Here is a 12,174-nt window from a genome sequence, read left to right on the forward strand (position 1 = left end):
GACAAAGTAAGAGAACCATCTGGGCAATTGAAGATGTGTCATGGGACACACATTTATCCTTAATTGGACTTTCTTGCAACAACGGCGACCTTTCCAGTAGCAAGGTTGCGCCGTTCGAAGCCCTCTGCAGCCACAAGTACAGACCCCATCTGTGATGGGCTGAGGCGGGCGACACGCAAATAAGACAAGAGTCAAGTCCCCGACAGCACTCCCACGAGTCCTGAAATCATCCGAGAGACGGCAGAAAAGATCGCATGAGATAATAGACAAAAACCATTGGAGTCCCAGATTAGTGAACGTGTCTTTCTTACAGGTTTCACCCTGGAAAAGCCTGATACGCTTCGGAAAGCGTAGAAAGCTGAATCCGAGATACGTTAGACCGTCCGAGATCCTTGTTAGGATCAGTCCCATAGCGCACGAACTCCAGTTACCTCGAGTGCTTAGCAACGCTCATCTCGTCTTCCTCGTTCCAAACAGAAATGTGTCCGTTCAATGAGACACCTACGATTTTCCCTCGACAACCTCGAGTTAGACGAGAGTCTACACTTTGTGAGAGAATCATCTGAGCTCACGGATCGAGAAGTCGAGTGAACGAAATAACGTCACATCCCGATAGTGAAAGTCCGCTAGAATGTCAACCAGGAACTTGGATTCACTTGGGAGCACGAGAGTCCCATGAACCTTAAGTACCTCCATCTTTTTTCAAGACCATGAGTTATATTCTTATTCTTGAATTTCGGGACGAAATTCCTCTAACGGGGGGATGATGTGACAACCCGGAACTTTTATCTCGCACACATAGTCAATTCAATCAAAGTTAAACATGTTTTGTTGACTTTTAGCTCTGTTTGAGGATTCGTTTAAGTGATTCTAAGCTTGAGTATGACCAAGGTTGAGTTTAGGAATGTGTTAGCAAGTCGTATACTGTCAAAACAGGGCCATACACACCCTTAGAGGGAGTGTACGGCCGTACACATGGGTGTGCGGCCGCACACCCACTCCCTTGGCAGCACACTCGCTCTTCGCAGCACTCTTACCCCTATATAAAGGGTAGACCCCTTTCCTTTCATTCCTTTAACACCTTGGCAGCACATAACACCATTTCTCTCAAGCTTCTTCAACCAAAAACCCTCCCAAGGCTTCAAAAACGTGAGTAATCCATCCCTTAACTTGTTGTGCATGAATAACCTCTTGATCTAGGCCTTGAATCATGAAAGTCCCATCATGTTCTTCATCTCTTTGAAGGAGTGCGACCACACACTCATGTGTGCGGCAGCACACTCCTGTGTACGACCACACACTCATGTGTGCGGCAGCACACACCTGTGTGTGGCAGCACACTCCTGTGTGAGGTAGCACACTCCCTTGTGCAGCAGCACACACATTTGTGCGGCCATACACACACACCATAGGACCACAAACCCATTTCTAAGACCCTAAACTTGTACTACAAACAAGTATGGGCCTAGGACACTTCATAGATGCGAGTATGAACCTTGAAAACACCTCAAAGGCACCTTCCATCATGAGTGTACGGCCGCACACCCATTGGGCCGCACACCCATGGCCGTACACACCTTTAAGGTGGCCATACACCTCCCTCATGCAATCCTTAGAGGTCCTAACACTTAGTGCAAGTAGTCCCAAGTTCTTAGAGTGGTTCTTCATCACATCTAGTGGTGAAATACCATCATTTGACTCCTTTATGTGTCATTACTTGTTGATTAGGATCAAATCGTGTTCAAGGCTTCACTTGAACATCCCGTATTCCGTATCGATCCTTCATTCAAATCACCCCAGGTGAGTTCATACCCCTACATTTTCCGTGTTTTTAATGTTTTCAGGGGGGAATACAAGCCAAATTCAAAGTATTTTATTAAGTTTTAAACTTATTAATGCAGTCCAACGATTTCCACGTTTAATAACATATTCGGATATTTTATCTCTTTTTGTAATATGTTGAGCATAAGGGAAACTACTATTTTGGAAATCTAACTTCATAGCTTTCAGAAAGGTTTTTATAAAGCAGCTCTATATCAACTCTAATAAACTATAATGGGTATAGTTTGGGATAACCCTCTAGGCAGTCTCTACCTAATCAGATTTCATAAATGAATATATATAAACTATGGCAGATTTAGTTTATGTTATATGTTTTCTCAGAAGTATAAAGTACATTTATTCAAGGATAATTACTGTTTTATACTGATTTCTCGCTAGTAAACTAGATTATACAGAATTGTGAGGCGCTACTTCAATACTGTACCCTTACGTGTATAGTGATAAATCCTTTTAGTATAACCAGAGTCTCCTGGAGGGAGAGCGTAAGATTTGTGAATAGATCTATTCGGGACTGACAATCCCACACCAGAACTGCTAGCTACAGTTAGGCGGGCACACCTGTGGTGTACAAATGTCATTTAGCTTAACGCCTGAAGAACGTTATAAAGGTCTCTTGGTCATATCGAGTATGGTTATATGACTCACAAAATAAGTATAAACTAATTTTGTTTACGGACTCTATTCTTCGCTTGTTTTATTTTAAGTAATAAAACTACTTTTATATATACTGATAGAAATCAGGGATCTCTAAACTTGCATCTCTACCTCTAGGATGGATATCTTGTTTTAGAGAAAATATAGGATTTTCCCGGATTAACACCGGCTTTTCTAAAACTGATGGTTCACTACTCTACCAACGGACATTCATTCCATGACTCCTTGAATTATACATGTCATGTATGAATCTGGAAGACATGGAAGGAATGGGCTTTCAAACATGTTTTTCATAAGAAAATATAGGATTTTCTTGAGGAACACTTTTCAAAAGAATCAAAGAACATTTTTCCATCAAAACTAAATGCTTATGAACTCACCAGCTTTATGCTGATATTATTTCAAAACTGCTTGTATTCTCAGGGAATTAGTAGACAGGTACTTCCGGGAGCTCGGAGAAGTCGAAGTGTTAGAGTCGCGTCTTTCTATTTTGCTTTTGATGTGAACAAAACTATGTATTAAAACAATGTAAACCTTTTTCATATATGTATTCAATGTCTGGTTGTGTTTACTACGCTTGCTATGATACAATTGTTGTGATACTACGCATGACGTCCTCCACCCCGGAACGATTCCACCATTATGGTTTCGGGGTGTGACATTCATGGACACTGGTGCCACCTCCCACCTTCTCTTGGATGCAGGTATTCTCAAGTTTATTTATGATAAAAATAGTAATTGTTCTTCATCTATGTTAGTTGGTGACGGATCTTTTATTCCTGTAACTAACATGGGTGATACCACTCTTCCTCTTTCCAATCATTATCGTACTTTGCACCTTAAAAATGTTTTAATTACCCCTTCCATCATTAAAAATTTAATTTATGTTCGTCGTTTTGTTCGTGAAAATAATTGTTCCATTGAATTTGACAAGTTTGGATTTTTTTGTGAATGAATTCCGCACCAAACAAACTCTACTTCGATGTGATAGCTCTGGTGATCTCTACCCCGTTACTTCTCCAACTACTCAAGCTTTCATCTCCATCACTCCCGCTATATGGCATCAACGTCTTGGTCACCCGGGTCATCATATTTTCAAACATTTAGTTAATGGCCGTCTTATTTCTTGTTCTTCAAGCAAAGACTCTACTTTATGTCATGCATGTCAAATGGGAAAACATGTTAAATTGCCATTTAGTTTGTCTATTTTTGTCTCTCAGTTTCCTTTTGAATTAATTCATTCTGATGTTTGGACATCTCTTATTGAAAGTTTGAGTGGAATTAAATACTATGTCATATTTTGGATGATTTATCTCATTATGTGTGGGTTTATCCCATTCGTTCCAAATATGATGGTTTTGACAAATTCATGCATTTTCGGTCATTTGTCAATAAACAATTTGAAGCTGACATTAAAACGTTTCAGTGTGATAATGGAGGTGAGTATGACAACAATAAATTTCATCTTTTTTTTTGCCCAACATGGCATTAAAATGTGTTCTTCATGCCCCTACACTCTTGGAAATGACACGCCTTTTCATAAAATTTACAACAAAAATCCTACTTATGATCACCTTCGTGTCTTTGGTTGTCTTTGTTTTCCTCACATCAACGCTCCTCACAAACTCTCCCCGCGATCCACCCCATGCATTTTTCTCGGTTACCCTAATAACCATAAAGGCTATCGTTGCCTTAATCTTGACACTAATCAAATCATCATATCCCGCCATGTTGTTTTTGACGAAACCGTGTTCTCTTTTTGGATCCATGACACTAAATAAAGCCCCATCTTACTCCTTTCTTGACACCTATGATATACCTCATCCTCTTTCTTCTACTCCGGCTCCTAATCCCATGTTCATGGATGGTGCTCCTCACGAGCCCTCCTCGGATCCTACACCTACCACTCTTTCCTTGGACACTTCCACTACCTCAAACTCTCATCCCCTCAGCTCATCTCACCCATTTTCACCTTCGTTGAGTCCTCAGTTCTCAAATACCACTACTTCCTCTATGCCTTTTAATTCCCCTATCTCTACTTGATCACCTCAGTTGTCCAATCTCCCCTCTAGTGTCACCCAGCCTCAACATCTGATGGTTACTCGTGCCAAACAAGGAATTTTTAAACCCATTCGTAAACTCAATCTTCATGTTGACACCTCCTCTTCTGTCCCTAAAAATTATTTACAAGCTTTTAAAGATCCTAACTGGCTTAATGCAAAGACTGAAGAATATACTGCTCTTATCTATAACAAAACTTGGGTACTTATTCCGAGACCACATGCTGCTAATGTTATTAACTGTATTGGCTGTTTAAAAAGAAATTTAATGCAGATGGATCTTTATCTCGATACAAAGATCGTCTTGTTGCTAATGGGCGAAGTTAGCGACCCGGTATTGATTGTGATCAGACTTTTAGCCCCGTTGTTAAGCCCGCCACTATACGCACTGTTCTTACCATTGCTGTCACTCACAAGTGGCCTATTATACAATTTGATGTGAAGAATGCATTTCTTCATGGGAACTTACAGGAAACTATATACATGCAACAACCACCGGGATTTCGAGATCCTACTCGACCAAATTTTGTGTGTCTTCTTCAGAGATCTCTTTATGGTCTCAAGCAGGCTCCTAGGGCATGGTTTCAGAGGTTTTCCATGTTCATTTAATGCATTGGTTTTGTTCATAGCAGATGTGACACATCTTTGTTTATCTACAAACACGACTCTCATACGACATACTTATTATTGTATGTGGATGCTATTGTTCTTACCGGTTCATCCCCTGAGTTACTGACCCACATCATCTCTTTATTGAGCTTAGAGTTCTCTATGACTGATCTTGGTGATCTTCACTATTTTCTGGGGGTTCAACTACTCGCTTGGCCGATGGGTTATTCTTGTCTCAACAAAAATATGCCACTGAGATTCTTGATCGAGCTGCTATGTCTAACTGCAAACCCGCTTCTACTCCTGCTGATTTATCTACCAAACTTGATGGATCTTGCCCACCTGTTGCTGATCCCACATTATATCGTAGTTTAGTTGGTGCTTTACAGTATCTCACATTCACTCGGCCTGACATCACTTATGTTGTGCAACAGATTTGTCTATACATGCATGACCCTCGGGAGCCTCACTTCACTGCTCTCAAACGCATTATGCGTTATGTTCGAGGTACTACTGCTCATGGGCTTCAGTTATATTCTTCACCCAGTCGTTCTCTCGTGGCATACTCCAATGCTGACTGGGGTGGGTGTCCAGTGACTCGTCGCTCTACTTCTGGTTATTGTGTCTTTTTAGGTCACAACCTTCTCTCGTGGTCCTCAAAATGTCAGAACACCACATCTAGATCAAGTGCTGAAGCCGAATACATGGGAGTTGCAAATGCGGTGGTTGAAACATGTTGGATTCGCAATTTACTTCTTGAACTTCATTACATGCCTGACAAAGCTACCATCGTCTATTGCGATAACATTAATGTTGTTTACATGTCCTCCAATCCAGTTCATCATCAACGCACTAAACATATCGAGATTGATCTTCATTTTGTTCGAGATAAAGTTGCCACCGGTCATGTTCGTGTTCTTCATGTTTCATCTTCGTCCCAGTATGCAGATATTTTTACAAAGAGTTTGCCCTATTCTTTATTTCTTGATTTCAGATCCAGCTTGAACGTTCATGAATCATCCCCGTTCAATCTGCGGGGGGCTGTTAGCATAGTATATTCTGTATATGTAATTATATTGTTTTGTGTTCGGCCCATGTGTTTGGCCCGTGTATTATTATCTTTGTATCTTGTATATATATCGAGGGTAATTAATGAAAAGGTTTTTTACGGGAAAATAAAGTAAAATTCATACACGAGGTCTTTTAACGATAGCAACCAAAAGGATCAACTCTGATGCATTTAAAAACCATGAGGACCACCGGCATCAAAAATCTAAAATTTAGACTAAAACTGAAGGATAATACCAATCGCAATTCGTAGGGACCATAACTGTAATTTACTCTGATTTATATAATCTAAGCCAAAGAGGCCAAAATATAAGCATTACAGGTCCCAATTCGGTATATATGGAGGTCTTACTGAAGTATGTACAAGTTCCAATCAATAGTATACAAGTCAATACAACATCATTAGTCTGCATTTGGGGTTTTCAGTAAGGAGTTAATTCAAACAAATATAACACACACATTCCCTCTCTCTCTCTCTCTCTCTCTCTCATACACACTTATGTTTGACAAGCCATTTTCAGGAAAAACCTAGCTTTACCATTTCTCTTCTCTCTTTCTCTGTAACCCACCTCCATTTTTGTCTCAAGCTCCAACTTTTTTCTTCAGAAAAATGATTACAGCGATATGGGTTTCTCTTGGGGTTTTATCAAACAAGATTTCTTTTAGCTAAAGCTCACCCAGATCTTCAAAATCGAAATGTGTTTGTTTCCTCCTTTAAAAATCAACACTTTCTTGAACTCCCTCTGAAAACCTCAAAGAAAGATACCTTTTTTACGCAATCTTCTACCAAAAATCTGTAAAACCCTTCGTTCATTTCTTCTAAAAACCATTCCTTCAATTTTTTTTTCGGGGGTTTATATTTATAATGGGGTGCGTTGCTACAAAGTTAGAAGAAGAAGAGGAAGTGGTGTCTATTTGTAGAGAGAGAAAGCATTTCTTGAAGTTAGCCGTAGAGAAAAGGTACGCGCTTGCAGAAGCTCATTTTAGGTACTGTCAATCAGTTTATGGCGTTTCAGCAGCCATACGACTTTTTGTTGCCAGACATTCTTCATCTTCTTCGCCATTTCTCATCACTTTTCCACCACCATCTCCTCCTAAAGAAAACAAGGTTGTTTCAAACCCTTTGTTTCTTCAACAAAACCCTCCTGAAGAACCCATCAAAAAGAATAAAGATGCCACTGCATGTGCGTCTGGTTCATGTTCTTGCTCCTCCTCTTCAACGTCTTCAGAAGAAGACGAAGAGAGAGAAGATAAGTTTAAAAGAGAGAGGGAGGTAGAGAGAGAAAGAGAACAAGTAGAGAGTTGTGGGTATTTTTATATGGGAATGCAAATGCCGATGCATATGCATATGCCTCCTCCAGTTTCAAATATTCCATCGATGCCATCACCACAGAGGGAGTTTGGGTGGGATTTCTTTGACCCTTTTGTGACGATGAGGCCAGAGGTCATCAGTGCGTATAATCGTAATTCTGATGATGATTTGAGGGTAGTTAGGGAAGAAGAAGGGATACCAGAGCTTGAAGAAGAAGTTGAGAGAGTGGATGAAGTGAAAAACAAGGTGGTGAGGAGTGAAGAAAAGAAAGAGGAAAGTTGTGGGGGTGAAGTTCTAGGGTCCACAGTGGACTGTGCTAACGTGAGCCAGGGTGAAGCTCAGAAGGGTTTAACAGTCATTGATACACCAGAAAGTGGAAGAGAGTTGTTGGAAGCATTGAAAGATATTGAAGACTATTTTATACGGATTTATGATTCTGGAAAAGGTGTATCCAAGATGTTGGAATCTAACAGGATCCAATCACAATCTGGGTTAGAGGAAATAAAAGGTAGGGTCTTTTTCGTCTTTTTACATCATAAACCCACACCTGGTTGGTTTTCAATCAAATTACTTCTTCATAACTTCACTTGTCTTCTTATGCGAGTAGATCTTTCCTTCAGATTTGCCATTTTTCTCCTAAAAAAATGCCACTTCTTTAATCAAGATTTTCAAAAGAACATTAATTTATCTTATTTTGACATGATTTAAGAGAGGATTAAATTCTAGTTTGAGAAGTGCTTGGTTTGACTATCAAAGTCAAATGTTAAAAATGTGAGGGCTTTTTAGTCATTTTACACATGCAATCTTCCAATCAAATATATGGAGTTTAGTTTTTGATCTACTTCATTTTTGGCTCATGTGTTAAAATTTTTAACAGTGACAAAGCTTGTGGTTTATACTTTATAGTTTATACCATTATCTCATCTGTACAAAGGTCAAACATTTAGTCAACTGAACTTTTATTAAGTTTTAAAAATAACAATTAAATATCTTATTTTTCTGATCATATAACTGATCATAAAAGTACCCTACAATTAGAAAAGCCTTTACTGAGTTCTTATTTGAGTGGTCTTTGGTTTGACCATCTAAAGTCAATGTTGAATTTTCTTTTATGATTGTTTTTTTGCATGTTTCATTGGACATGCTTCTGTTCTTTACCAATTTTGTTATTCCTTTATTATGGGTTTAAAAACCAAAAAGGGTACTTAATTATTTCAGGTTTCATTTGTTTTAAACTACTTTTTGCATTTAATTTTCATGGGACCTTGTTTGTGAGGCTGGGGATAATTAAGAAAAATGAACACAAAAAAAAGTGGACCCTTTAAAAAGTACTCCTAAGCCCCATGAGAGTTGCAGTAGTTGCTTATGTGTGAATTACTTATTTGCCCATTGTCACCCCTACATATAAGTCATGCAGTTGATGAGGTCATTCCTTTTTTCTTTACTAAAAGAAGAGTCTATTCTACATAAATATTACCTTTCACATGTTTAATGATTATCTTATCCTATTCTTGTTTCTTGAATTACCCCTTTCTTTTCAAGAATATCTGTATATTTTTGACTTTCTAGAGTCAAACTTAGGAATTCACAAATTAAAATGTGGTGCGAACTTCACAAATCTACTTTTCCTGTAGCATCATTTAATAATTGTAATAATTATTGTCATATAATTATGCAGAAAACTCAACTAAACTCATTCAAGCAATCGCACACAGATCAACATCCTATCGATTAACAACATGTAAGAGTCTTGTAGCATCAAATTCTAAAACGGCTTCTACATGGACAGAATTCAATAATGATCTCTTTGATGATGGAGGGGGAATGAATTCAGGAAGCCATACATTAACATTAGGAAGACTTTATGCTTGGGAGAAGAAGCTATATGAAGAAGTCAAGGTAATTCCTATCATCTTTGTGTGATTGACTTTTCTGGTCAAACTGCATAACGTTTTAATATCAAAATCGATTTGAGTTGTTCAAATTACAAGAAAACATTTGTTACCCATTGAACGATCTAACATATAATATAAATAGAGAAAATATTGGTGGTGAGATCTTTCAATATCCGAGTCAATATATAATTTGAAAAACTGTATGTTTGACCTCTATAAAAACAGGGCTAGTTTTTTCTGAAGGGTATTTTAGACATTTAGTTAATAGTCGTTGAAACATTTGCATAATCCATAGGCGGGAGACAACACTCGGAAATTATACGAGAGAAAATGCAGCCAATTGAGGAATCAAGATGTGAAGGGGGATGAGGGAGTTTCAATAGACAAAACACGAGCTGCAGTTAAAGATTTGTATAGCAGGATTTTGGTTGCAATTCGAAGTGCTGAATCAATCTCTGAAAGAATCGAGAAACTCAGAGATGAAGAATTGCAGCCTCAAATCATTGAACTCTTACACGGGTAACTACTTAATAGTTAATACAAGTAAATTTCCACATAATCATGCATTTGATACTTGTACTAGACGCAATAAAGATGGTACACTGTTAAAGAAATGATCTTGTTAATACCCATGCTGTATTTTATGCTCTGCATCAGTACAATTTGATGTCTAATGCATCGGACAATTGTACTATATGCAATAAAACTTGTACACCCTTAAAGAAACGAGCTTTTCAATCCATTTAAGAAAGTAAAAAACAATCTTTTTGATAACCTGTTTCATATTTGATGCAGCATGATGAACATGTGGAAGGTTATGTTGGAATCACATGAAATTCAAAACAAGATCATGAATGAAGTCAAACTATTCACTTGTCCAACGTATGGAAAATTCTCAAACAACACTCATCGTCTTGCAACCCTACAGCTGGAGGCTGAGCTTCAAAACTGGAGGACATGCTTCAGAGAATATCTCACTGCACAAAAACAATACGTTGGAGCTCTTTATAGTTGGCTTTCAAAGTTCATAGTACCTGAAATAGAATTCTACTCAAAAAGCCGAAACACATCTCAACCTTTTCAAACAATAAATGGGCCTCGATTGCTAATGATTTGCCAAGATTGGTTTAATTTGATGGATAAATTGCCTGATAAATCGGTTTACTTTGCCATGAAAAGCTTCTCAAAAGATTTACACTCTTTGTGGACGCAACAAGGAAAGGAACAAGACCAGAAGAGGAAAATCGATAGTTTGTCAAAAGAACTCGATCGCAAGATTCTTGCTTTTCAGAAGACTGAAAATCGGGTTTTTGAGCCGAATCTTGAACTATGTGAGATTGGGGTTGATCATCGGGCAGATTATTTGAAAGAAAGGAAGGATTTTTTAGATGGGTTTAGGGCAAAAGTGGAATTAGAGAGAGGAAAACATCAAAGTTGTATGCAAGAAACTCAGAGGATCACATTGAATGGATTCCAAACGGGATTTTGTCGGGTTTTTGAGGCGTCAATTGAGTTCTCAAAAGGGTCGATAAAGATGTATAATGATCTTGTTGGCTCTTCTCAGGAAGAAGATGAGAGTAGGAGATGACAGGTTTTTTTATTTATTGATTAATGGTTTGTTTAGTGGTGATTGTTGTACATTAGATTGTGATCGAAGCTGCTTGCTGAGATAACATTGGTTTAGACTTTAGATGATTAGTTGGATTTGTTTAAGGTGATCAAGAAGTGGTTTTTTCTTCTTGATTTGATTAGGGTTTGGTGTTTTTGCTCACAATTTTGTTGGTAAGAACTGAAATTTCCTAATTTCTTGCAATCTTTATTGGTAATAAGTTCCAATAAGTTGTAGAGAAAGTTGGAGATTCAAGTGGGCAATTGGTTTGTAAGTAGTAGTCTCTGTTTTTTTAATGGAACAGGGGTTCTATTGTTTATTTGTTGAGTAGCTTTCTGCAGTTTATTGTTCATTTGAAGTTTGATGTTAATCTGCTAAAAAGTTCATATTTGTTGTACTTGAAAATCAAAAAGGAAGATTTTGGTCAAGAAGAATTAAGAAAATTGAAAATTGAGAGAAGATACCCGAAGAGTTTAAAAAATATATTTTCCTAACACTAAAAAGAGTTTGAAGGATGCTTTTGTATGTGATGATGTTTCTATTTTAAAATGATGATCCATATGAGAGAAGCATTAATATACTAACACCCATCTTTTCATATTAGTTGAAATAATATCATGTCTTATAACGGTGAGGTTCATGAAACACAGGTATTTACCTAACATAGTCAAATTCACTATTGTTCAAACAACTTCCACTAGAGTTTGTTTCGAGCTAATCTCGATCATCTATGTTCTTCCAAAACAACTATCCAACATTTGCACATAATTATGGAACGTGGAACACATGCCAAAAAGGTGATATGTGAGACAACATTGTCTCATGAATACATGGTTTAAGATACAAAATAGTATTTCAGAAGCATTAGTACACTTTCTAACATTCAAACGATGCAAGTGATATGCATGCTTTCAACCACTATCAAAACATAAGGAACCGATCAACACCAGTTTGGACCCACCAAGTGGACTAAAGTTACTTGGGTACTTTTAAGCAACATAACAATCTTTGAATAAGGTGATAACCCATGAATACCAACGATGCTTTAATACTCATCAATTGTACAAACAATTTGCATTAACGCGTTTTATTTACTAATAGATAACATGTTTCCATAATCTATTT

The 12,174-nt window shown here is 37.8% G+C and overlaps 1 protein-coding gene across 1 annotated transcript; it reads left to right on the forward strand.

Annotated features, from left to right (window-relative positions):
- Positions 1-6,551: 6,551 nt before the first annotated feature.
- Positions 6,552-11,368, forward strand: LOC145107529 (protein ALTERED PHOSPHATE STARVATION RESPONSE 1-like). The gene is made up of 4 exons (XM_079044428.1): positions 6,552-8,053; positions 9,224-9,444; positions 9,736-9,959; positions 10,236-11,368. The coding sequence occupies exons 1-4, from the start codon at positions 7,099-7,101 to the stop codon at positions 11,026-11,028; spliced, it is 2,193 nt and encodes a 730-aa protein (XP_078900554.1). The 5' UTR covers positions 6,552-7,098; the 3' UTR covers positions 11,029-11,368.
- Positions 11,369-12,174: the final 806 nt, after the last annotated feature.

Source organism: Lactuca virosa, chromosome 4 (assembly GCF_052849685.1).
Source record: "Lactuca virosa cultivar CGN04683 chromosome 4, Lactuca_virosa_CGN04683_v6, whole genome shotgun sequence".
In the NCBI taxonomy this organism is placed as follows: Eukaryota; Viridiplantae; Streptophyta; class Magnoliopsida; order Asterales; family Asteraceae; genus Lactuca; species Lactuca virosa.